The sequence below is a fragment of the Chinchilla lanigera genome, unplaced genomic scaffold, assembly GCF_000276665.1.
Source record: "Chinchilla lanigera isolate Chin_1 unplaced genomic scaffold, ChiLan1.0 scaffold00014, whole genome shotgun sequence".
Classification (NCBI taxonomy): domain Eukaryota; kingdom Metazoa; phylum Chordata; class Mammalia; order Rodentia; family Chinchillidae; genus Chinchilla; species Chinchilla lanigera.
In genome coordinates, this window is record NW_004955415.1 from 28,505,177 (window position 1) to 28,528,456 (window position 23,280).

A 23,280-nucleotide genomic window follows, 5' to 3' on the forward strand; every position below is an offset into this window, starting at 1 on the left:
AAGACCATCAGGTGTGGTGGCACATGCCTGTAATCCCGGCACTTGGGAGGCTGAGGGAGGAGGATTGTTGTGAGTTCAAGGCCAGCCTGGGCTACGTAGCGAGTTCAAAGCCAGCCTGAATGAAACAGCACGACCCTGTCTCAAAAAGAAAAAAAATTACAGCACACTCTTGCAAGTTGGTCTTTCAGTGTGCAAACACAGCCAGCATTGCCAAAAACACTTGACACGCAGGTTTCCAAGGGCAATGTGGACAGCATCTAACTGATACTTTGGAAGCAGTTTCGACCAGCAGAAAATAACATGAACACTCTTACAGCCCTCATCCTAGCAGAGAGCTGACCTCAGGGGATTCTGGGCCACCTGGTGTAGTGTTGGAACATATGTCCAAAGGGGAACGACCTACCTAACCAAACACCTCTCAAACGCGCTGCTACCAACTTGATGCCAGCACCTAATATTACAATAACTCCCTTTGATCCACAGCTATACAGTGCAATGTGTGAGCACTGATGTGAAACAGCAACCCCTGAAATGTCCATCACTCCCCTTTCTAAATTGGGTTATTCAATTAAACAACCAAAGGAAGTCTCTCCTAATTCTCAGAATTACAGCATGGGAGAGCAGTGTCACACTAACATTCCCTTCCTCCAGCAAGGTGGTTCTGTAATTAAGGAGGAGCTATTTTGTGTGTTAATAACACAATATTCATCATCTCAGAGGTGCCTTCAATGAAAGTTGTGTGCCTCAGACTTCTGGACACGTTACAGTTTAATTAGCTAAATCACAAAACTTGGAGCTAAGGCCACTGGGCCAACGGGCTGGTAAATCTGGAGCAAAGAACAAAAATACTGTCTCTCTCCTGCCTATGACAAGAACACAGTAGGTGAAATAATTCCAACGGTCCAGGACCAGCTGTGTGCCTGTGAGGACAGCACAGAACACCCTGGTACCCTCAGTGGGGCTGGGGCTGAGGGTTTCGACACAGAGGCATCACTTTGTGAGTTTGGGGACTTTCGAGAGAAACCCACCGGCAGCCAGGATGACGTGCCCGTGGGCAGCAGGCAGGAACAGACACATGCCAGCTTCAATCCCCTCTGCTGCGTGGGCTCACCAGGCTCCAGACAAATGCCCCAGGCCCTGCCACTTCTTGTCCTGACAGAGTTCTAAGTCCCTAGGCCTGGGCCACTCCGCCTGCTGCTGCCAGGCTGCACGCCGCTGGTGACGCTGTCATGGTCCATACCTAATGGGCTGACCTCCTTTCCCGACTAATTGCATTACATCGCCAGCTGGCTCCAGAAGGAGTCGTCTGTTTGATTGAAGAATTCCTGCTCCTCAGTGGGCCCGGCTGCTACTTTTACTAAGTAACAGTCAGGCTTGACATCCCCATTGTTCAGCTGACAGTGTGCCCATCCTAAAATCTAAGTTTTATTTGTAAATTAACCAAGAAACTTCCTGCCAGAACAGCGCTGCCTGGAGACTGATAATGTGGGCCTTTCATCCCCTTTCACTCGCACTGTATCACTGCCAATTTGTTTTTTATTCGGCCGGCCAGCCTGAGGCTATAAAAGCCTTGTAAGACATAAGTGCAATTATAGTCCTGGAGTCAAATGAATTGGACAAATCCAATAGCACAGCTCTGTCCCCACTCTGCAAACCCCTACAGCAGTTAGATTAGCTGTGAAAAATCTAATCTAGCTGGAGCTAACAAATTTCTGCAGTGAAGGATCAAGAGTTCACTATGGGGTTGCAACCAGATTGAGGAACTGAAAAAGTTCCCCCATGACAGGGGCAGAAGGGAGCGTGAATCACTTTAGAATCTTGCAGCTCATTTTTAAGCTGTTAGGGACAATTTAGTTAGAATATGATGAGGAACTGTGGGCTGCTGTTACTGTGACTGATTTTTAGTCTAGCTGTGAGACATCCTGATAAAGAGAGTTTATCGCTAATGATGCTAAATCTTAGCACTGTAAAAGGTATCAGCTGAATTTTGATTATTACAGTAGGGAATCTTTCAACCAGGCCAAGCCTTGAAACATTATTTATAGCATGACATTTTCTCAAGGAAACAGTTCGGCTTTTCTCAAGAAAACAAAAAAACAATCTGTTTTTCTTAAGAAATACTTTTTAAACATTTAATATGTCGATATATAATTTAAACATTTAATATATCTTTTAATAAAGCAGTTCTGTCTTAAGAAAATCATAGAGCATGGTGACATATTTGGGGAGCAGAAACAGTTTACAAGGTTCATCAAATTTAAAAAAACATGGGACTCAGGGCTTAAGGTAGTGATGGCGAACCTTTTATAGACCAAGTGCCAAACTGCAATCCAAAACCCATTTACTTATCACAAAGTGCCAACACTGCAATTAAACCTGAATACGGAGGTTTTAGTTTAGAAAAAAAAATAACTCTACATTAACATCTTTTGTCTTAAAAGCAAGATATAATGGCATGCATGCCATAGGTTTGCCACCACTGGCTTAGGATCTCTGGAGGCTGCAGTAGACTAAGCCCTGTTCCCTCCTGAGGTTCACTGGGCACTAGCTCATGGCAGTGCCTAGCCATGGTTGCCACTGGGGAGGCTACTGCAGCGTACAGTGGTTGGGTGACAGGGTGTGGAGTTCTTGTTTTCTTAGTATATTCAAGAGAGCTGACCACTATGCAGGATATCTGTGACTGGGCTGGGACCCAGGTTCTGATGTCCCACATGCACGGCTGCCCACCATGGACCCAGACCTGATGTTTGGGCTACAGTGGGGAAAAGCAAAGCCACAAAGAAGAGAAATGAAGCAGGTACAATGTGACCCATATGCTGGTATTAGTCATCTGGCTATGGGGCAGGGCAGACAGAATCAACTAGAGCGATGGGCAGTGACTAGGGTTGGGGTCAGGAGAGCTTCCTAGCACTGTGCTAGGTATGTTGTAGGCATTATCTCACTCACTTCACTCAGCAACTGTTTTCAGTCTTAGTCAATAGGTGAGAAACTGAGGCACAAACTGGTGTGGGGACTGGAGACACACTTGCACTTTGGTCCACACAGCCTGAGGCCTGGATCTGCCCATGCCATCACACTGCCTTGTGGCCGGCCCTAGTCAGCACCTGAGGTCTGTCCTTGCTCCTTGCGGCCTAGGTTCCTTGCGGCTCTAAGTTCCTTGCGGCTCTAAGCTGTGTTTGACACAGCTGCTCTGGGCCTCAGCTATCTATGGCTCCTTACTGGACTAACATCCTCTTCTGGAAAGATGGTCCTTGCGTCTGATGCAGGGTCTCCTGAGGTGAGTGTCCTGCTGGGTGGCAGGGACAGGGCCATGCTCCTCGGGAACACTGCCTGCAGGGGGAGACTGAGGGAGAATGGAAGGTGAGCAACAAAAGTGGGGTGCTGGGTGGCAGTGTTTGCCATTTGGCCTCTGCTGCCAACTTGCCCTGCAGGCTAGGCTGAGGGTGGCTTTCCCAGAGCCCCCAGTACTTCTGTGACAAACGCCATTCCCTGTGACCTTCATTACCTGTGAGGTAATGATGTACCTTTCTGTCAAGGGATACTAATGCAGAAGACCTCAAAGGCGCAACGTGTAAGGCCCTTTTTTTCCTAACCCTCCATCTCAGGCCTTAAGATTGTGCCAAGCTGGTTAGGAAAAGCCACAGGGTCACCAAGTCCTGAGGACAGCAACTGGGTCTTTGTGCACTCCAGGGACGGCCCTCAGGGAGGGAAGCCCTGTACCTTTTTGGTGAGGGAATCATCTGAATCCGACGGCATCCGAGTGGAAACATGGAAAATCACTTCCACGGTAGAGGTAGCGTAGTAAGGGGCAGTCTGCCCAGTGCTGCCGTTGCGCTGCAGGCCGCCCATGAAGCCGCAGTGGGTGGAGAGATCCACCTGGGGAGACCATACAGAGGACAGGGTCAGACATGAGCCGCTCCTCCTCATCAGGCAGGAATGGGGTTTTAACAATGTGAGCTATTTTCATTTCCACAGCTTTCCTTCTGGTCACAAATATAATACAAGGTCAGACATGATTAAAATGTTAAAGACATGAACATTAAAAATGAAATTGCTCTGTAATGCTACCACCTGAAGAGAATCACTACGAAATTTTAAGCATTGGGAATGCAGCTCAGTGGTAAAGCATTTGCCTAGTGCACAAGGCCATGGGTTTGATCCCCAGCTCTTTACAAAGAAAGCAACCTCCTTCCCCAATTTTGCTGCATATTTATCTAACTTCTCCCCTCATATGTGTGTGTGTGTGTGTGTGTGTGTGTGTGTGTGTAGTATTCTCCATGTATTTGCAGGGTATATGCCCTAAGCCCTCCCGGGGATGCCTGAAACCACAAATAGCACCAAGCTACCAAATCCTATATGCATACACTATTTTTTCCAGTACACACATGATGAAGTTTCATTTCTAAATTATCACAGCAAGAGATCAACAAATAACAACAGAGGGGCTGGGGATTTAGCTCAGCAGCACAGTGCCTGCCTGGCAAGTGCAAGGTCGTGAGTTCGATTCCTGGTACCAGAAGAAAAACAAAAACAAAAATATAAACAAAAGAAAAAAACAAATAACAACACAGCTATACTAATAGTTCACTGTAATAAAAGCTGTATGGAGGTGCTTGTTCTCTTGGAGTACTTTAGAGGAAGCACTCCATGGCTGGCCTTGGTGGCAGCAACCCTGCCCTTTACCCAAGGTTGATATATGGGAAGGATGTGTACCTGTGGCTCCCCATCACTGAGTCTACAGGGATTCTGCTCTCCCCGGCTAAAAGGAACACTGGGGGAAGAGTGTTGTGCTAAGATGCTGGGTCAGGGGGCACAGATGTCACACAATTTAGCAGCCAGTGCTAAAAGGCCTTTCAAAAGGTTGTTCCAGTTTATGCCACTGCCAAAAATCTACGAGTCAGAACTGATTTGGAGTTATGGTGTGAATGCTCACTTCTTAGTGCCTCAATCTAAATTTTTCAACTTTCCATAAACTCTTCTTCCTTCAATAAAGTACCTATTCTAATATGAAAGAAAGAAACAGAAAAGTCTACTTGGTGCCACGAATACTCCACATTAATATTCTAGTCTTTTCTTAAAACTTTGGTTGAGAATATATGTTTGAATTCTGTGTTCAATAGTAAATATATTCTATGACAAATAAGAAGCAACCTTACTAGCAAGAAGGACAATGATTTATTGGAAGGGCAATAGGTCTTGGACTAAAACACACCAGAAGTGTTAGGAAGGACATGGTCCTGCCCTTGTCGAGGCCTCATTCTGTCTCCATCTCTCCAGCAAGCCTCTTACACAGGTTGAGCCCTGAGAGGTAAGCTGTGCTTATGTACCCTGGAGTTTCTCCTTAGCACACATAACTGGAAAACCAAAACAAAATGTTTAAAAAGTAAGAAAATAATTTTAGTTATTTTGATTTTCATTTTCAGATTATTTCCATATTTAAATTATTTTCAGATGTTAGAGAGATATTTTCTTTCAACTCATGTTCCTAGAAGACAGATACACGTCTGTGTGTGTGTGTGTGTGTGTGTGTGTGTGTGTGTGTGTAGTAGTCTCCACCTATGGAGTATCTGGGTATCAATCAAGAAAATACTAAAATTTTCAGTATCAGTCATCTCCCAGATCTTTGTTAGGTGAACAGCTTGATAGATAATCATCATGGCTACTACACTCTAGTTCTGTTTCAGCTTTTGACTTTGTCCAACTCTTTCTTCACCTTTTCAGCTATTGAGCCACTGTTCTCCAGTCTCTATACTGTGGCCAAAGCTGTGGCTTCTCTGCCCACATTTTTTCTCTCTTATTGCAAATTGTGTATAGCTAGGTGAGTCCATCTAACTATACAGCTCTGATATAAAGCAAATGAAAAAATATTAAGGGAAAAGTGAGGAGAAGCAAGAGTTCATACACAAAGTACTAAAAAGCAGTGAACAAAAGATGTTAAGTTCAAAGAGTTCTTTAGTTCCTACTCTCTACCCCTACTATCTTTGAATGTAAAACCACATAAAAGAACAGTTTACACACAACTGTTTTTTTTCATATGCAACTTAAAATGTGGTGGTCAATAAAACTACTGGATGAAATTACCTCCCATCCAAGACCAGCAACAAAGTCTTCATAAGCTTGGCTTCCTCGTTCGTTGGAGAGGATCGAACACTTGTCTTCTTGACCTTCAGCAATGTAAAACACTGCAATTTTGTGTGTCTCCCGGCTGTAAATTTTTAAATTTAAGTAAGTTAGACTTATACATAAAGGTTTATTTTGTTGCTGCCACCAATACGATTCCTCTTCTGTTGAATTCGCACTTATTGAGAACTTCCTAGTTCTGTCCTAAGAGGCATTGACACACAATCTCACTCTTTGCAACTGCTCTAAGGAGATGAGCATTCTTGTCACCTGCCTTACAGATGTGGTTGAAAGGAGACACAGAAAGTTGAACAAAAAGCAGACAAAACAAGCAGGAGACTGGGAACAAGGTGCTCTGGTTCCTGAGATCCCATGCTCAGGAACAAGATGCACTCAACAGCTGCAGGTAGCATTTGGCAAGTTCCCTCCTTTTCAGGGGCAAAGAATAACATCTTTTAAAGAATTTCAAATAGATACTGAGTGTGAGCAGACTGATGTGACTACCCACATTTCACTGTTTACACTTTAAGATAAGGCTACTGGGTAGCTCTATGATTGCAATTGCATGCTACATCAAGTTTTTATGAGAAAGAGAAACTTCTTCCAAGCAGACACAAATAGGTGATCTTTCTGTGGAAGGATATGCACACACTATGCTCTGACTCTCTGAGGGTACTGGTGTGGTGGACTGATGTCTGAGGAAACCTCTTTTTGCCCATCTAAACCCTTCATTTGCTTGGTCCATGATGGATTCGGGGCAATTTACTGTCAAATCAAGATGATCTAAACTTTGAACAAAGGAACCTTGTCTTTTTATTTTTTGCACATCTAGCATAGGATTTGGTGCACAGTAGGGGCTCAGCTAAACTGGGTTAAACCAACCAGTATATGATGGTCTATTGGGATGTTTTAATAACCAGCTTTTACAAGTTACATTGTAGAGGAAAGTATGTAAATAACAATCAAGGAATATGGTGATAGTTTAAAGATGCAAACACTTTTTATTCCAACAGCACTTTAGCTATGAATCACCCATTCCATGCCCCATTACCCATGAGTTTTACCATAGTCTCTGACTTTTAAAAATTAGAGTACCACTTCCAGAGCAGTTCCACTCTTCTCTTTTGTATTACATTCTGAAAAATCTCATGGAAAATCTATCAAGTGAACAATATAGAAATGTCTTTGTTGCCTAATATAGTATCTCTACACTGTAATCTGATTAGACTTCCATATGGGTAGAAGTAACTTCATATTTTAACAAATTTTCTAATATTTCCTTCTGTATGGGTTGTTTTTCTACCCAATAAGCAGGACTAATTAAAGTTTAACTAAAAAGTTATATACAAATAACTGGGGGAGGGTTCTTTTATTCTATCCATTTAGGTAGGTATTCACTTTCCCCATAGTTTTCATATAATAAAAATACTTGAAATAAAAATTTTAAAATATAGAAAGGAAAGAGGGCAATAAAACAAAAACAAAAAACAATTATAGCTGGGCATGGCAGTATACACTTGTGATTCCTGCACTCAAGAGGCTGAGGTAGGAGGATCATGAGTTGGAGGTCAGCCTGGGGTACATAGTGAGTCCCTATCTCAAAGGAAAATGTAAGACACTTGCAATTTGAACATATTAAAAAAAACTGTTACCAACTTAGGATGCATTTTTGCTTGTAAATATGAAATATGAAAAACTATTATATTCTGTTACACAACTAATTTTACACCTAAAATATTTGTGAGCACTTTTTTAAAAACCTGGTAAGATACACTAGGTAAAATTCACCATTTTAGCTTATTTTTGAATGTGAACAATTTCATAGTCTGTGCTTCTATAATAGTTATTTGTGGTTGTATAAGATTCCATATTATTGATAAGTCATATCCCAAATTGTCATCTAGTTGCTTCCATATTAAAAGACATTTTCATATTATCTTCCCTTAACGATATCCCTTCATCTTTATAATCTTTTGATGAGACTTTTATGCCCTTAAATTCAGAGAAAGAAAGAACTTCTTGGTTCCTGGGCCTTCTAAGGCTTTGATACCCACTGTGTTGTGCCTACCTGCAGGTGTCTCCCTTGATGGGAGCAGGCACTGCCAGGAGAGAAGGTTTTGTGGTGATGGATCCTGGTGCGTGCGCATGTGTGTGTGTACCATATAGTAGAGTGGAGACCTTCTGCTCATAGACAGACACACAGCTTGTCCTCATGGAATAGGGAGCCCTGAAACTGCTGTACCAAGATACTCCTCGAATCTCACCAGTTCGCTCAGTCCCATGAGCTATGATAATTTGGGCTCTGGTGATAACAGCTATTCTGACCTTTGCCCTAGAAGGCTGTCTTAACAAAAGGAGAAAAAAATATAGCTATTCAATTTAATTTCTTCCTGCAGCTTTCTCTTCATACTGAAAAGTCCTCAGCATTTAACTTTTCTCTGTCCTATATATATTATATACATAAAAACAGCCCTGGGTTGGTCAGAGATGTTTCTGTTTATTCTCCTTAGAGTTGAGGCTTTTTTTGTCACAGCTGCTCATGGTCGTCAAGACCTCATTAACTCATCCTGGAGGCACAGCGATGAGGCCCAATGATGCTATGAAGGAAAAGTGACCTTTTCTTGTCATGGTCAACACATTCTTTTTTTTTTTTATGGTCAACACATTTCATATCCTCCAAAATGTGAGCACTGCAGAGAGCCTGCTAGGAAGCAAACACGGTGCCTGGCCCTATTAGAGCCAGGCTTTGAAATGGTAATTGCAACATCAACAGCGCTTCATATCCCTATGCTGCACAATCGGTGCGTGGAAGGGCAGGTAATTCAGGAACACAGAGGCAAAACCAATAATTTCCCTTCCTCATTAGGATGCATTTCTATCTCTTATTAGGAATGGACCAGAACACCTCTGTTTTCTTGTGCTGTCACATGAAAGAGCAAAACTCAGAAGCTGTGATTTCCACACTGGCCTCCCCCAAGGTGGCAATAAGGTGCCCATATTTAAAGGGCCCCGCTGTGATTGTATGTCCGTCTACCACACTATTGTCTTTGCATCTTGCTAATTTCAGAGTTTGCAGTTGCAAGACAATCTCTGACCGTCCCAAAGATATGTCAGGAAGGAGCTAGGCCTTCACGAGAGTGATGTACATCAATACAAAAAATAAACAGAAATGTCCTAAGTGAAAGCCAAGGAACAAGAAGTGTTCTGTTCACTATCTGACCAATTTGCAGGTCGGTTTAGCTTTCTCATGGCTGAAGAGTCCCAGATTTTGTTCCTCTTTTTTTTTTTTTTTTTTCTGTTCCAAAAAGAGCCTTGAAAATACCCTTTAGCACAGAATAAACTGATACAAAAGTAGGTATTAAGAAGACACTAAATCCAGGAGTTTGGGATTTAAGCGAAGGTTAATCAAGGGGCAAGAAGATTGCCAATCAGCAACCCAGAGCTATATTTTATGGCAACAGCACCCCAGGGAGCTAATTCAATTGCACCTCATGCAACTAAAGTGCATTAACACTCAACAAATTGGCCACAGTTACGAAACCAACGTATTTACTAAACTGAGAAGCAGGGAATAATTCTGCATGTGCTGGGAAAGCTGAGTCTGGGAGGCAAATGACTGCTACTTGAACACTGAAGGACAAAAGGGGGAAGGAAGGGAATCCCAAGAAATTCCTTGAGGAATTCCCAGAGAACTCAGTCTCTGTTCCTTTGCCCTGGAGAAGGAGCACCACAGGCAGGTGCCTGAATCTGAGGAAGGGCACTGTGAATAAGAATAGCTTCGAGGTCTTCACCTGTCTTAGACTCAGATCTTTTGTTGTAACTCTCACTTGAATCAGGAAACAAGACATCTGAGCTGGCCACCACGCTGCGGGGTTCAGGGCTGAGGACAGTTCCTTTCCCCACGTTCAGCTAAAGTGCATCTTTTCAGCTTTGTGTATTTTTTGATATGAAATTATCTGTCACCTCCCAGACAGCAATACAGCCACCTAGAATCAATGGCCCTCACTGGCTTCTCCAGAAGGAATGAGTCCCCAACCGCCACACTGGGACTTGCCCAAGACTCTGTGTGCGTGTGGCTGCCGGAGTTCTGGTATCTTAAGGAACAGCGAGACATGTGGGAAGGCAGAAGAGTGACGAAGAGGCATGGCAAAAAAAGAGAAAGAAATGAAGGAAATCTATATATGCCCCTGACTCCAGACAGAGGACAGTTCAAGTGAAGTGTCTGTATTCTAGATGCTTCTGAAGGAGCAAGGACACAGAGCCGTGAGAAAGCTTAACCTGATTTTATATTTTATCTGCTTGGCCCTCAGTGACATGACAAAGGTGCTTTTTTTTGTTAACATTATCATTCAGGTAGATTTATATACTTTTTGAGGGGTGGCTACTCTGCTGGGGATGGAAGCCAGGGCCTTTTGAAAGTCAGCAAGCTTTCCACCCTGAGCAGGACAGCTAGCCCTCAGGGACTTAAAAGAAAACTACAACTGGGATTTCCTAGGTACTGAATTTATATTCGGTTAAGAATTCAAACCACCAAGGAAGAATCACAGTGGTAAATCTGATACACCAACAATAGTGACATGAATCAAGAATTACCCTGAAAACGAAATTTAGGAATGTGTCACTGAGTTTTGATCAGAATGCTAAAATAAACAGCCAACGCCACAAGAAAGCCTAAATCCAGATGATGGTGAAAATACTTCTTCCTCACTCATTCATGTAAGTGCCCGGCAGAAGCTGCTGGTGCCTTGAAATGGAAGCTGGACAGTGGGTGGAAGAATGATAAGGTGAATGAATTCAAGTGTTCTAGTAACTCCCCAAATGCCAATTTAGGACTCCCCAAATGCTAAAACTAGTAACTAGTAACTCCCCAAATGCTAAAACTGGGATCTATTGTTCCCCCTTCTCCTTGCTTCCCTATTACCCCTGAAAATATAAAGCTCCAATATATTTTAAAAAGACAGAGTTAAGTAAGGAGTAAGAGCTTGGTGTGGTGGTGCACACCTACAATCTTAGCGGTAGAGAGGCTGAGGTAGGAGGATCGCTGAGTTCACCAGCCTTGGTGACACAGTAAGTTACAAAACACAGCAATAACAACAAACGACTAAAAAACGTGTAGCAAATAAAATATAGTAGGAAGAGTATTTTATATAGGCTTGAGGAAAACAGCCTGAAATTTTTCTTTTCTAGGGGGCAGGCTGATGGAATATTTGGATATTCCTAAGGCAAATAAAAGAGGAAGAAGGCTATTTTTTTAGTAGTGTTCTTTAAAAACCAAAGATTATGGAAGCACTTTTCTCTTTTTAAGACTTTTGAGGATCTGTTACATACTGAGCCTATCCTTATTCTTTACTTGGCTGGTTCTGGAAACCCACATCTTCCCAAACCATGAACTTGTTGGTGCTGTGAGCACATCTTTAGAAATGTCCTGTGCCACAGAGGAAAGGGTGAATCTGAGATTGACGGTTCTGAAACACGAGGCTGATTAGCGGAGGGCTGTTAATCACTGCATGCTGGTCTCACCCTCGCCCCTGTTCTAAGCAGGACTGCAGAGTGCTGGCACATGGTGCCTAGCCTGAACTATAAAGGTGGTCCCATCAGGCTTTAAATAATGCCATCGTGGTTTCATCAGAAAGAGGGAGTTGCAGAGAATGAAGGAGGGGCAGTGCCCACTGGCTGCCACCCAGAAACGTGCGCAATCACAAGCCTGGGTTCTTGGGAGCCCCGACTTCTTAGGGTGCCAAACATGCATTATTCCTTCAGAGTAAAAGCACTAGATTTTAGGCTTAGAACCACCCTTGGGTCTCTGCAGGTATGCTTGTCCCTGCAGCTACATCTGGCCTCCAAATGCACAGGAAGACAGCAGGACAAAAGTAGTTTGATGTCCTTTCACATACCACTGACGGGAGTCCAGATTTTTTAGCTCTCTCAATAATTTTGAGTTTTTCTTCAACAGATGGAAATTCTTCCTAGAAAGAAAAATGGGTGGAAGAAAAAGGTCATGTGATCACAGATCAATTTTGTTGCTTTCCAGACTTACCCATTATCCATCCACCTATGACCTCACTCACCAAAATGTGACAGAAACCTTCCAAAGGAACTTTACTCTCCTATAACCTGCAAGGCATTAAGACTCCACTGCAGCCCACTGCTACCCAGGGCTCTGGATGACTCTGTGGCCAATGAGTGTGTGCCTGCATGCGTGTATCTGTGCCTCTGGATCCTCTGTTAGCTCTGCTGCACTGCCTGTTCCCTCCACTCCACTATTGTGTCCTCCTCTGCCAGGTCTTCTTCCCTCCATGGCCTTACCATTGGATGGAGCTGCACCCCCTGAATTCCTACACCCTTGTGTGAGCACATCTTTAGAAATGTCCTGTGCCACAGAGGAAAGGGTGAATCTGAGATTGACGGTTCTGAAACACGAGGCTGATTAGCGGAGGGCTGTTAATCACTGCATGCTGGTCTCACCCTCGCCCCTGTTCTAAGCAGGACTGCAGAGTGCTGGCACATGGTGCCTAGCCTGGACTACGTCCACCTCTCTCTTAAGATCTCAGGCTAAACTGTGGCTAATTCACTCTGTACTCTTTTTTTTTTTTTTTTTTTGGTTTTTCTCTGGTACCGGGAACCGAACTCACGACCTTGCGCTTGCCAGGCAGGCGCTTTTTGCCACTGAGCTAAATCCCCAGCCCCCTGTACTCTTTTTTATGCATCTTGCATGAAAGTCAAAATAATAATGCACAGAGAAGCAAGCAGGTGAAACACATAGAAAATGCTTGATGCTCTTTAAAGTACCCAACAAGCATTACAATTCAATTTGCACCAGGATAGCATAATTAGCTTCCCTTCTACTTTTAATTTAGCAGATGGAAATAATTTATAAATATTGAAATAAATGGATAAAAATCTCCATTTCTAATCTGTAGAAAACAAGGCTGAAATGACTGGAGGATCAGTATGCAGTGTTACCTTCTGTCCCAAGAGTTCATTCCTAAGTCATCGAGCAGCAGCCTGCAGAAATAGAAGGGTCCTCGGGGCTCCACTGGGCAGGGCTGCCCTTGGTTGGTCACCTTCAGGGCGGAGGCCAAGTTACAGCTCTGGACATGCTCATCCTCTTGCGCACTCTGGCGCATGATAGCCTCGATGATTTCCTTCTCCTGCTCACTGTTCATTCCACACGGGGGTGGGGAAGGCTCACTGAGCTTTAGCTGGGATGGTAAGAGGCACTCGGGGCTCGTGTGGCCAATGTTCTCAAGCAACTTGTCCAGCACATCGTCCCCCTCCTCACTATGAGGAAGATCTTTCTGAGGCCCACAGCTCTGAGGAGGGCAACTGGGAATGTGAAAGCTGGGGCTGTGCCCCCTGGGTGCTGCGCAGCCTTCCGGGGGTCCATAAAGCACCCTCCCATCCCAGGAGTACTTCCCTGAGACATCCCGCACAATGACCCGCACATCTGAGACAGTGTTCCCAGGGGACCTGCTACTTGTCCCCTCCGAAGGCATCTGCAGGTAGGAGATGAGGGTGCTGTCATTAAACACGAAGAGCTGCAGGTTTGGGCTCCGGAACACCTCAGGGGACAGCTCGGTGCCCTCAGCATGGGTGTTGTCATGGTTCTCGCTGACTAGGCTGTGCAGCACGGCTGGGCCGCCGGCCAGCGGGTAGTGGCCTAGGTGGTTGACCAGGTGGGCCATCACCATGCGGGCCGTGAGCGGGATTAGCTCCAGGCTCCTCCTTCTCCTCTCTGTGGGCGCAGAAGAAGCACAGGACTTCAGAGCGCTTTTCTTGTTTTTAGTCTGACAATTTTTTTCATCTGTTTTCTTTTTTGACACTAACTCTATTTGAATTTAAAAGTTCAATTTAAATGGATTGCTAACTTAAAGACCTCATTCAAAAGGGATATTTAAAAATCTAGACACAGGAATAGACAAGACCATCCTGTTCTTGAAGAGTTGGGGGCTCAGGCAGGCCTGGTGAGGACACTATCCTCATTTGGGGGTCAGGAGATGGCCTTGCTCCTGCCCAGGGGCGAGGGTACACCTCCCATGGGAATCAGTCAGGCTTGGGGCTGCTGAAATAGATTGAAAGCAATTTGCTTAATAATCATGATAATTTATGTTTTGTTGTTAGGGCATTTTAAATATTTAAGAGAATCTGTCATATTGATAAATCATGGAGATAGAAGGGCTAAACTAAATTTGTGGTTGAGTAAATGCTCAAGAGCAACTGATCTATGAAATTTTTAATACATAAAATGCACACAAAGACTTCAACAACTATATGTACAAGAAGACCTTGTAAAATGAGGCGTAAGAGAGAAGCAGATAAATAAAATCCATGAATGCAGATTGAAATGACTACTTTAGAGCCATTAGGGAAACTTCAGCTGGCCAAATTTATAACATGCCTTATGCATTAATCTAAGAACAAGTGAAAAAAAAACTGTTAATTCTAACCCAAAACTAGACATTTAAATAAACTAAGATTTATAATATAAGCTTAAAGTTTTAAGAAATACTTAGCTTTTTAATTCAAAATATGAAAAACCAAGTATTAAAACATAAGAAACTATAAATATATTTTTTCATGCTAAACACTTTCCCCCTTAGACATTAAAATATACAATTCATTTATAACACATCAGTTTTATGATTATAAGTCTTAGAAAAAAAAATAAAATCCTGAATCTAAGAAATTCTGGGTAAAGACTACAGAGAATAAGATTATCCTGAGTTTTCTTGGATTTCAGGTTTGTTTTTTTTAAATAAACATGAACTCTCTAACCAATAAGGGATAATTTCCTATCAAAAGACTTGATGTTCCGAAGCAGAGGAGGTGAATCTCTGAAATTAGATGCTTCCTCCCAACCATGGCAGAAGACTGCATGATTCCACACAATTAAGACAGTTAATGCTCAAATTCAGTGCGCAAGCTAAGAACTGTGAATACCCAAAAGGGCATGTGTGAAGCTGCAGGAAGTTTGTGGGTTCCTAGTGTGGACAGCCTCCCGAGTAAAGGCAGGGCAGGGATGCATGAAGCTCGTGACAATGGTCCACTTAAGGCCAGGCAGAAAGTAACAATCAGAAAATCACCTTCCCTCTGTTTTTACTCACAAAGGTTGTGCTTTCAATTTGCGTTAAAGGTAAATGTGTGTTTTTAATGAATGTGTTCTAATTCTGTAATAGGAAATTAACCTAGAGACACCCTGATCACAAATCATGACACAGTGACACATCTAATAAAAACCTATGATATTGAAAAGTCAGAGAAAGGAATAGTTTTGAAATAATAACTCTTCCTTGACACAAGTCAGTTTAATCCCTTGCTGTGGGTTCCCTGAGAACAAAGAGAAAGTCTAAGACTCTGTTAATGAAAAACGAGCTTATGAGTTCCACAAACTATTACAAAATAGATTCTAAATTTCTGGAATTTTTCTAAATTTACAGTTGGAATGCAAAAACAGGATCCTAGGTCATCCTTTCATTCTGGTGTTTTGGAGCCCCCTTCCCCTTGTTGCAATGAGGAATTAGGATTAACAGTCTCAGCACAGGGCGCCTGCTGCCATGGATGGCCCAACTGTCTCTCACTGTAACTTCATTTGAAAGTAGTAAATATGCGGTGATCTAAGAAAGAATCATTGATATATAATACTGCTTGTCAGAAACACTACCCGACTAAAAATAGTTTTGTAATGAATGCAAACTGTGACACAGAGTGAAAAACAGGAGCACGTTTTATTTCACCTAAAAGTCCTTACCTTTATTTATCCCTTTACTCCTAACAGGACAGAGCCAATTAGCAGGCATATCTGCGTGTGCCAGGATGCTTTCAAATTTCTGGCTTTTTAACTTAGATAATTTGGCAGTGCATTTCAAAACTTTTATCAGAGAAGTTTAAATGCAATTACTTTGAATTCTGTAATAGGAAATTAACCTAGGGACACATTGATAATCATGACACAATGACACATCTAATAAAAACCTATAATATTGAAAAGTAAGAGAAAGGAGTAGTTTTGAAATAATAATCACTCTCCCCCTGACATACTTTAGTTAAATCCTTTACTACAGAACTCTGTTGGGAATGTCTACATGAGGTCCTGTGGTTTTCTCAGAGAATAAATATGCAAGTCAAAGAACAGTGTACTTTGAAAGAAAACAGTACCAAAATTTAAGTGTTCATTTTTAGGCTTTTCCAGTGTCAAAAAGGGACTAGTTCTTTGTTATTTTCAAGTCACAGTAAGTGGTGAACCTAATCTAGCAGCAGCCATGTGGGTAGGTGTCTGCTCATCACTTTAGGAAATTAATGTGTTATAAGACATGGATTTTAAGATGGGTAACAACAAAAGAAATGGATCAAGATGGATTTTAATCAAAAATATTGCTTAAATTTTTAAGTATGAGAGAAATTTTGGGAAGATACTGCAGTTAACCATGGAATTCCAGAAAAGATAATCAAATGATAAGTAAGTAGCAGGTAGACAGTATGAAATATACCACATTTGATCCACAACCCACACAGCTCAGGAGAGTCTTTAATCCACTCTGCAGCCAAATCTCTGAGTAAACAACATGTTTCAGGAACTTACACCTTAAATCTTAGGCACCAATTCCACCTCTGTTATTTCTGACTTGTATACCCTGGAGAAATCCCTCAACCTCAGTCTGGTCATCAAACAAATGGCGCTAAACTCTGGGCTGTCAGATTTCTAGACCTCGCTCCTCTCCCTAACCCTGACTCTATCTTTTATCTCTTCCTGAACCACACTCCTGCCTTGCAGTTCTACAAGCACATCCCAGTGCTCTGTGCCCTTCCCGGCAGTGGTAGCCTAAGGCAAACCTCCCCTCTGCACCCAGGGCTCCATGGGCAGGGTCTGTCTCTGGGTTCTCAGGGCTCATCCTGCAAGACACCTGCTCATGTGATCAGGCCAGACCAGCCACTCTGCCCAACATACTCTGGCCGAACTGACAGCCAAATGTGCTGGGAGATGAATTCACTCTTTTCTGTTCTGCCCTTGCCTTCCCTGGGGTTTGGAGGCACCTGCACTGCTGTGTGGCTTGAGCACCGCCTGCCCTCTTCCCAGGCTTCCTCTGGGTCCCTTTCTACTTTCTTAGCTCTGCTTCCCTGGCGGTGGTTCCTCATTCCTTTTCCCTGTAGGACAGTTTTACCCTAAAAGTTCCATTCTCGAAGCTAGATTTCTAACTTGCAAAGTACATAAAATTTTCATAGGTGACCTAGCACTCCACACCCACATTTTTTTGAAGTTTTAATTTTGTGACAACTGAAGACCCATATACATTTGTAAAAAAGAACACAGAGAGATTGCATATACCCTTCTTGTCAGTATTAACATCTTGCCTACCTATAACACAGTATCATAGTCAGGAAACCAGCACTGATACAATCCATTGTATCATTCAGTGTTCACCTATCTACTATGTGTTTGGTTTTGTGCAATTTTATCACACATGCAGATGACAGATACACAGACATTCTCATTCACAGTCCAAGGTCCAGAGCTGCTACTTATCATCTTAAGGAGTGGGGTGGATAAGCAGATGACATAGCAAGCAGCCCCTGAGTCCTGACAGTCTCCAAAGGTTCTCAAGTGGACTCAGCCACAGTCAGAGCCATCTCAAATGGTGGCAAGTAAATTCCCACCTCTTTTCACACAGGTCTCAGAGTCTGGACCACTGCATAAACTCCCTTCCAGTACACCCACCCTACCAAGGGTAGCTTCAGTCCTTTGTGGGAAACCCCAAAGTGTTCCTGGACCATAGTCTTTCTGAGTATCTCTGTCTCTTCCATTACATGCAAACCTCACTGGGGATAAAAAGTGTGTGTGAGTTCCATTGTCTGAGGTACATAGGTCCTCAATAATACAAAGCCATTCAATAACTAAGATGAGAGAAAAGAAGAGAGGGGAAAAACAGAAAGAGGAGGAAAAGAAGGAAAATGGAAGGAGGAGGAGGAGAAGAAGAGAAGGAAACAAGGAAGGCAGAATTCCCATCAGGGAGGTCTCCAGACACCAGGATTTCAACATTAACAGCTAGATTTTTTTAAAAAAAAACCACAGCAAGAACAGACAAAAGGCTATAATCTTTCCCTTTCCTGACCACAAGGGGTTATGTCTAGGTCGATACTCACCCTCTTCCACAGTTAGCAGGTTGCCCAAGTCTGCTGAGGAATGGCACTGGACTGGCTCAGAGCTCCTCACATTGGCCAGGGGCAGGAAGGGGTCATAATCCACAGAGGACAAGTCGGCCAGGGTCAGCGTGTAGTGACTCTGCTGGGTATATGTGCTCGAGCCACAGACACAGCAGTGCAAGACCTGCGGGAGACATACGGGGATGGTGCTGTGGCTGCTACCACCTCCTGGCCCCACACAGTCTGTCCAAACACCCGGCACCAGGTGCTAGGGCTCCTTGCAGAAAAGAAGTGCTTCAGAACACTGAGTCCCTCTATACTTAAAACAGCTCCTTGCTGTTAGCAAGTTTCTTTTCCTTCTTTCACATCAATGACAATAAATGTATTCTCAAAGCAAAAGTGAAAAACTGCTCATGTCACCAGTGTGTGTGACTGCACACACCCAAGCCTTCCTCTATCCACCCACAGTGCCACCAGTAGGAACTGAGTTGAAAGACGGAGAGTGGCATGGGAGAAGCCACTTTTAGTGGAAGAATAAATGAACACAATGAGTAGATTCCACTGGTGAACTTTAAGATAGTTCATGAGTTTAAATTATTGTAACTCATGACCCCAAGAGTTTTATAGTTCAATAAAAATAAATTTAATATAGATTTTTGAAGTATTCTTATTTTTCACAAGGTCAGTGTCCTCAATTTATTTTTTAAGATTTATTTAAGGCAAAGAGATTACTGGAACCATTATACTTTTTTCCTCCTTTGATAAATAGATTTGTCAAGCTAATCCTCTGGATAGTCCTATAATATAAATAGTTCTTTTTAAAAATTAAGTAGAAACGGCCCACGTTCCATGAAAATTGGGGTGTTCTGACCAAACTGGAGTTGCCCAAAGATTGTAAAAGACAGTCACATAAGAATGCAACATCTTTAACTCAGTAACAGTAGCTTTTCTATAGCAGTATCTGTTCTGTGTTTGCTGCATAAATCATCCATTTTTTAAAAAATGCATAACTTACCCCTATCCTTTTTAAAAAGGCCCAGATAAGAAAATAAATGCCAAAGAACATGCTTTGGTAGCTTTCTGACACACAGGTCCCCTGCCGGTGCTTGAGGCCCAAGGGGAGACTCACCCTGTAGATATAATCCAGCAAGGGTGCCCGAGACAGGTGCTGCTCTTCCAGGACTGCGGTGGACACCGGGTGCAGGAGGGCACTCACTGGCAGCGCCATGCACCAGTCCAGCAGGCAGAGGAGCAAGGACACGATGAACTGGAGGGAGAACACAATGTCCCTTACACTGCAGTCCGTGGGACGCTGAACCAAAGAACTGTCCCTGCACACAGCAGTTATGCAGGGGACACACAAACACTTGCAAGGTAGGTAAGTAAATAAGTAAACAGAATTTTCACAAGAAATACTTACAGTATCATTTATCACTCTACCTTGCATTAAAAAAAAAACTTCAAGGAAAAGTTAATAATGTATCACCTACCTTCTTGTCTGCTTCCACTGAGGAGTATTCTGCACTTGGTAAGAGAAAAGCGATTGTGGCCACAAGGATCTGCATGAAAGACAAGTCACCAATCAAACAGACCACTAGTTTGGAAGCTGCATGCTATGAGTCCCAGAGCAGCCTTGAAACTTACCTCAGCCTGGTGCCAGCTCCCCAGAGGGAGGTGACAGCTGTGGGACAGCTATGCATGTGGCCTTGAGAACCAGAAGGCCCTGGGGCCATGTCTAACTTCTGCCTGCTCTGCCGCTGGGGAACTTGGGGCCCTCGGGAATGGACGGTTTCTTTCCAGTCATCTATTCCACCACCAATCCCCTCACTTTCCAGTGTTGTCCAAAGACACTTTGAAAAGACTCAAGAGAATGCTGCAGTCTCATCTTCTTATGCACCCGAAAGCTCTGCCTGCTGCCCTGTGCAACAGTACCCTCTCATTCTCAGAAAGTTCCCTGTTCCAATGACCCCAAACCAACTTTATATTCCTTGGCATTTTATATTTCTGTGTCTAAAGCTCTATTGTATTCTAGGTCATTGAAGGTAAAAAATCACCTGTGATTTTTGATATGTTTCAAGGGAACAAGTAATCTCCCCAGTGAACTTTGTGTAGAGCTGACAGGATATAAATCAACATCATGTCTTCTCTCTCCCTGTGATTCCTTAGGGGGACAAATCAAATTTCCTCAGAGTCACTAGTGGCTGTGTAAAGGACAGACGTGTTTTGAAAAGTGCAGCTATAAAGACTGGCAGGAAGGGATGCACATGACAACCAGGCACTGTGAGTGAGGGCGTGTGCTTGGGCCATAGGAAAGCCCCTTGGGTGGAACTGAACTCCAGGGTGCTGTGGGCAAGACGACACAGAAGTTGTCTCATTACAGTCAGAAATCCTGCTATGACAGTGTGGTCCAGGGCTTCCAGTCTCCACCCCTCCACCCTACGTGGAGGGCATTATAACCAGCTGCCCACTCCTTGCTGGCACCATCCAAATTACTCTCAGTGAATGAAACCCAGTCTACAAAAGGACTCTTTGTTGTAGTCATTCCGCCTTTCAAACACTCCAAATATCAGCCTCTGTCCTGGAACACCACTGGCTTGTCTTCACAGTGCCTACAATTACAGCTGAGAGGAGCCCCAAACGGGACTGATGGACATGCGTACTTTTTGCTAGCGATCATTTGGGGGTCCATAATTATTTGGACATCAAGGATGCTATAAAGAAGAAGTGCATGTGTTAGTGTTACAGGGAAAGGACTTACTTCTGCCATTTTCCGAGGCAAGGCGGTTTCAAACATCTGAAGTTTTTCCCAGTAGGAAACCAGCAACTGAAGAACATCACATGCCACCTGAGCCACGATTTTGTTAGGAAACTACAAAAGGAAACAAAATCTCAAAGTAAATATGTAACCTAAATGTGCATTATTCTGAAGAAAGAACAAAAGGCTACCCCTTCCCAGTTCCACACAGAGTACAAGACATGTGTTCTGCATAAAACTGATGAAAACTATGCCTGTTTGACAGAGAAGTTACACAGGATCATACCAGCACTCTGTGACTGCCTCTTGTCTAGCTTAGCCATGTTGATTACAACAATGTTGTACAGAAACAAGCAGCTGCCGTTTGACAGCTACTTGTCATGGAAATTAAGAATTTAATTTCAAATTCTTTATTCAGCTCGCTTAATTCACAGTTTTCAAAATCCAGTACATTGTTGTTGAGTGACGCCTGTGTGTCAAACTTTTACAGGAATTTCACTCATTCTCCTACTGATAAGTCTTTATTGACAGCTCTGTAAGGTAAATGCTATCCTCGTTTCACACATGGAGAAACAGGGATTGGCCAGATGGATTTGTATCCAGTGATAAAAACTGACCCCCTGTACAGCATAATGGGAAATGTGGAAATTTAGAGACCATGAGGATGTGTGTCACACGTCTTGGTACACTGGATGCCTCTGAGTATGTCTCTTGCAGTGGGCATGTGTACCAGGTCACCATAAGGGCATTCTGGAGGATTCCATCTCTTATAAGATGGGTGTCAAAAATCTTGGTTGACTGTGCCAGGGCATGTGAAAGTGAAGAGTGCATCCTAGGCTTCTCTTGCTGCCAGAACCTGGGAGCTCCACCGCTACCTGCACCTCATTAGCACAAAGAGACTCAGGGATGAACTTGTGTCACTGGTCTACAACAGCTGTGGGAGGCAGATACCTAGGCAGCACAGGACACCTCTGAAAGGTCAGTCTTGGTACTGGTGACAAATGTGCAGTTTGAAGAAAAAGTAAGAAAAAGATGAGTGATTTTACTTCTGCAGGACACACTGACTGGTTGCCTGATGCCCACCACGCACCCTGCCACCTCCACTGGTTCTGCCTATTCTTGATGGCTGGGTCAATGCACCTGCACATGCTCCTGGCTTTGCCTGGAACTCTTACCCTAGGTCATATCCTGGTATAAAACGTCATCTCTGTGAGGTGACAACACCTATACAAAGGCCAGCCCTCTGTCCTATTTCCTTCCTGGCACTAAAAGCTATCAGAGCCTAAGTCCATTTTGCTGTTTTGCTGCACATGCAATCATCTTTGTACATCTCATGCCTGGCCTGGCCTGGCCATGAAGCCCATGTGTGTGATATGTTTACTGGGAAGACAGATGCTGAGGAATGGGAGACAGTGGGCAGGTGCCGACCAGCTCCAAACTTCAAGCACTGGAAATAGGACCAGGAGGAGAGCAGCAGCAAAGACAAAAGGACTGTGGGCAGACAGGAGCGTCTGGGCCTGGAAGAGCACAGAAGAAGGTGCAGTCCCAACACACAGAGCCAGGTGAGGAGAGGTGCTGAAGCAGCCATTCATTCTTGTACACACTGGGGACTGACCTGTGCCAGCCCGGGTTAAAGGCACAAAATGGACAGGGCAGGCAGCTTCCCTACCTGAAGGACCTGGCAGTGTCATGGGGCAGCAGGGACCTGTGTGCTCTGCCTAGCACCCTGACCCAGAAGATGCAAGGATAACTCTTTCTAAGCAGTCTGAAGGGACAGCTGAGGCTAGTCCCAGAAGGGATGAACAGGTGACCAGGGACAGCAGAGGGTATTGAGGAGGAACAACCAGTGCCATGAGGGGAGCAGCAGGTGGGGCTATGGGCGGCCTCATCTCCAAAGGCAGGAGGCCAGGTGTTTGAGAGCATGGTGCTGTGAGTAGGATCCCTAGGCCCACTCACCGATGGGGCTGCAGAGAGAGCCTCCCTGTGTACCTGGGGCCACATCCAGGCCACTCCAGAGGGTGAGGGATTCTAAAGGGCACAGTACCAAGTAAGGTGCTGAGGCTGCACAGAGCCCTCTGTGTTCCTAGCTCTGGGACACAGATGGACATGGGTCAGGTGGTCCTGACGCAGAAGATCAGGGCGTGGCAAAGTGTCTGGGCAAGTGGGTGTGACCTGTCAATGATAGGGATTTGGGCATGCGCAGTACAGCTTCCAAGTCTTGTACCTGATGTCTGAGCGTGTGATCTTCAATTTTTTTAGTGCAAGAT

General features: G+C 43.8%; 1 protein-coding gene across 2 annotated transcripts in view; it reads right to left on the reverse strand.

Moving 5' to 3' along the window:
* The window catches only part of Ralgapa2 (Ral GTPase activating protein, alpha subunit 2 (catalytic)), a 248,630-nt gene that overhangs the window by 90,321 nt on the left and 135,029 nt on the right, over nt 1–23,280 (reverse strand). For both annotated transcript variants that reach the window (XM_013512249.1, XM_005380947.2), the window contains exons 28-35: nt 21,017–21,127; nt 19,749–19,817; nt 19,388–19,525; nt 18,259–18,442; nt 13,084–13,855; nt 12,015–12,086; nt 6,082–6,205; nt 3,721–3,876 (exon numbers count right to left, since the gene is read on the reverse strand). In XM_013512249.1, coding sequence (XP_013367703.1) covers nt 3,721–3,876; nt 6,082–6,205; nt 12,015–12,086; nt 13,084–13,855; nt 18,259–18,442; nt 19,388–19,525; nt 19,749–19,817; nt 21,017–21,127 — 1,626 coding nt within the window. The remainder of the gene's footprint in view (nt 1–3,720; nt 3,877–6,081; nt 6,206–12,014; nt 12,087–13,083; nt 13,856–18,258; nt 18,443–19,387; nt 19,526–19,748; nt 19,818–21,016; nt 21,128–23,280) is intronic.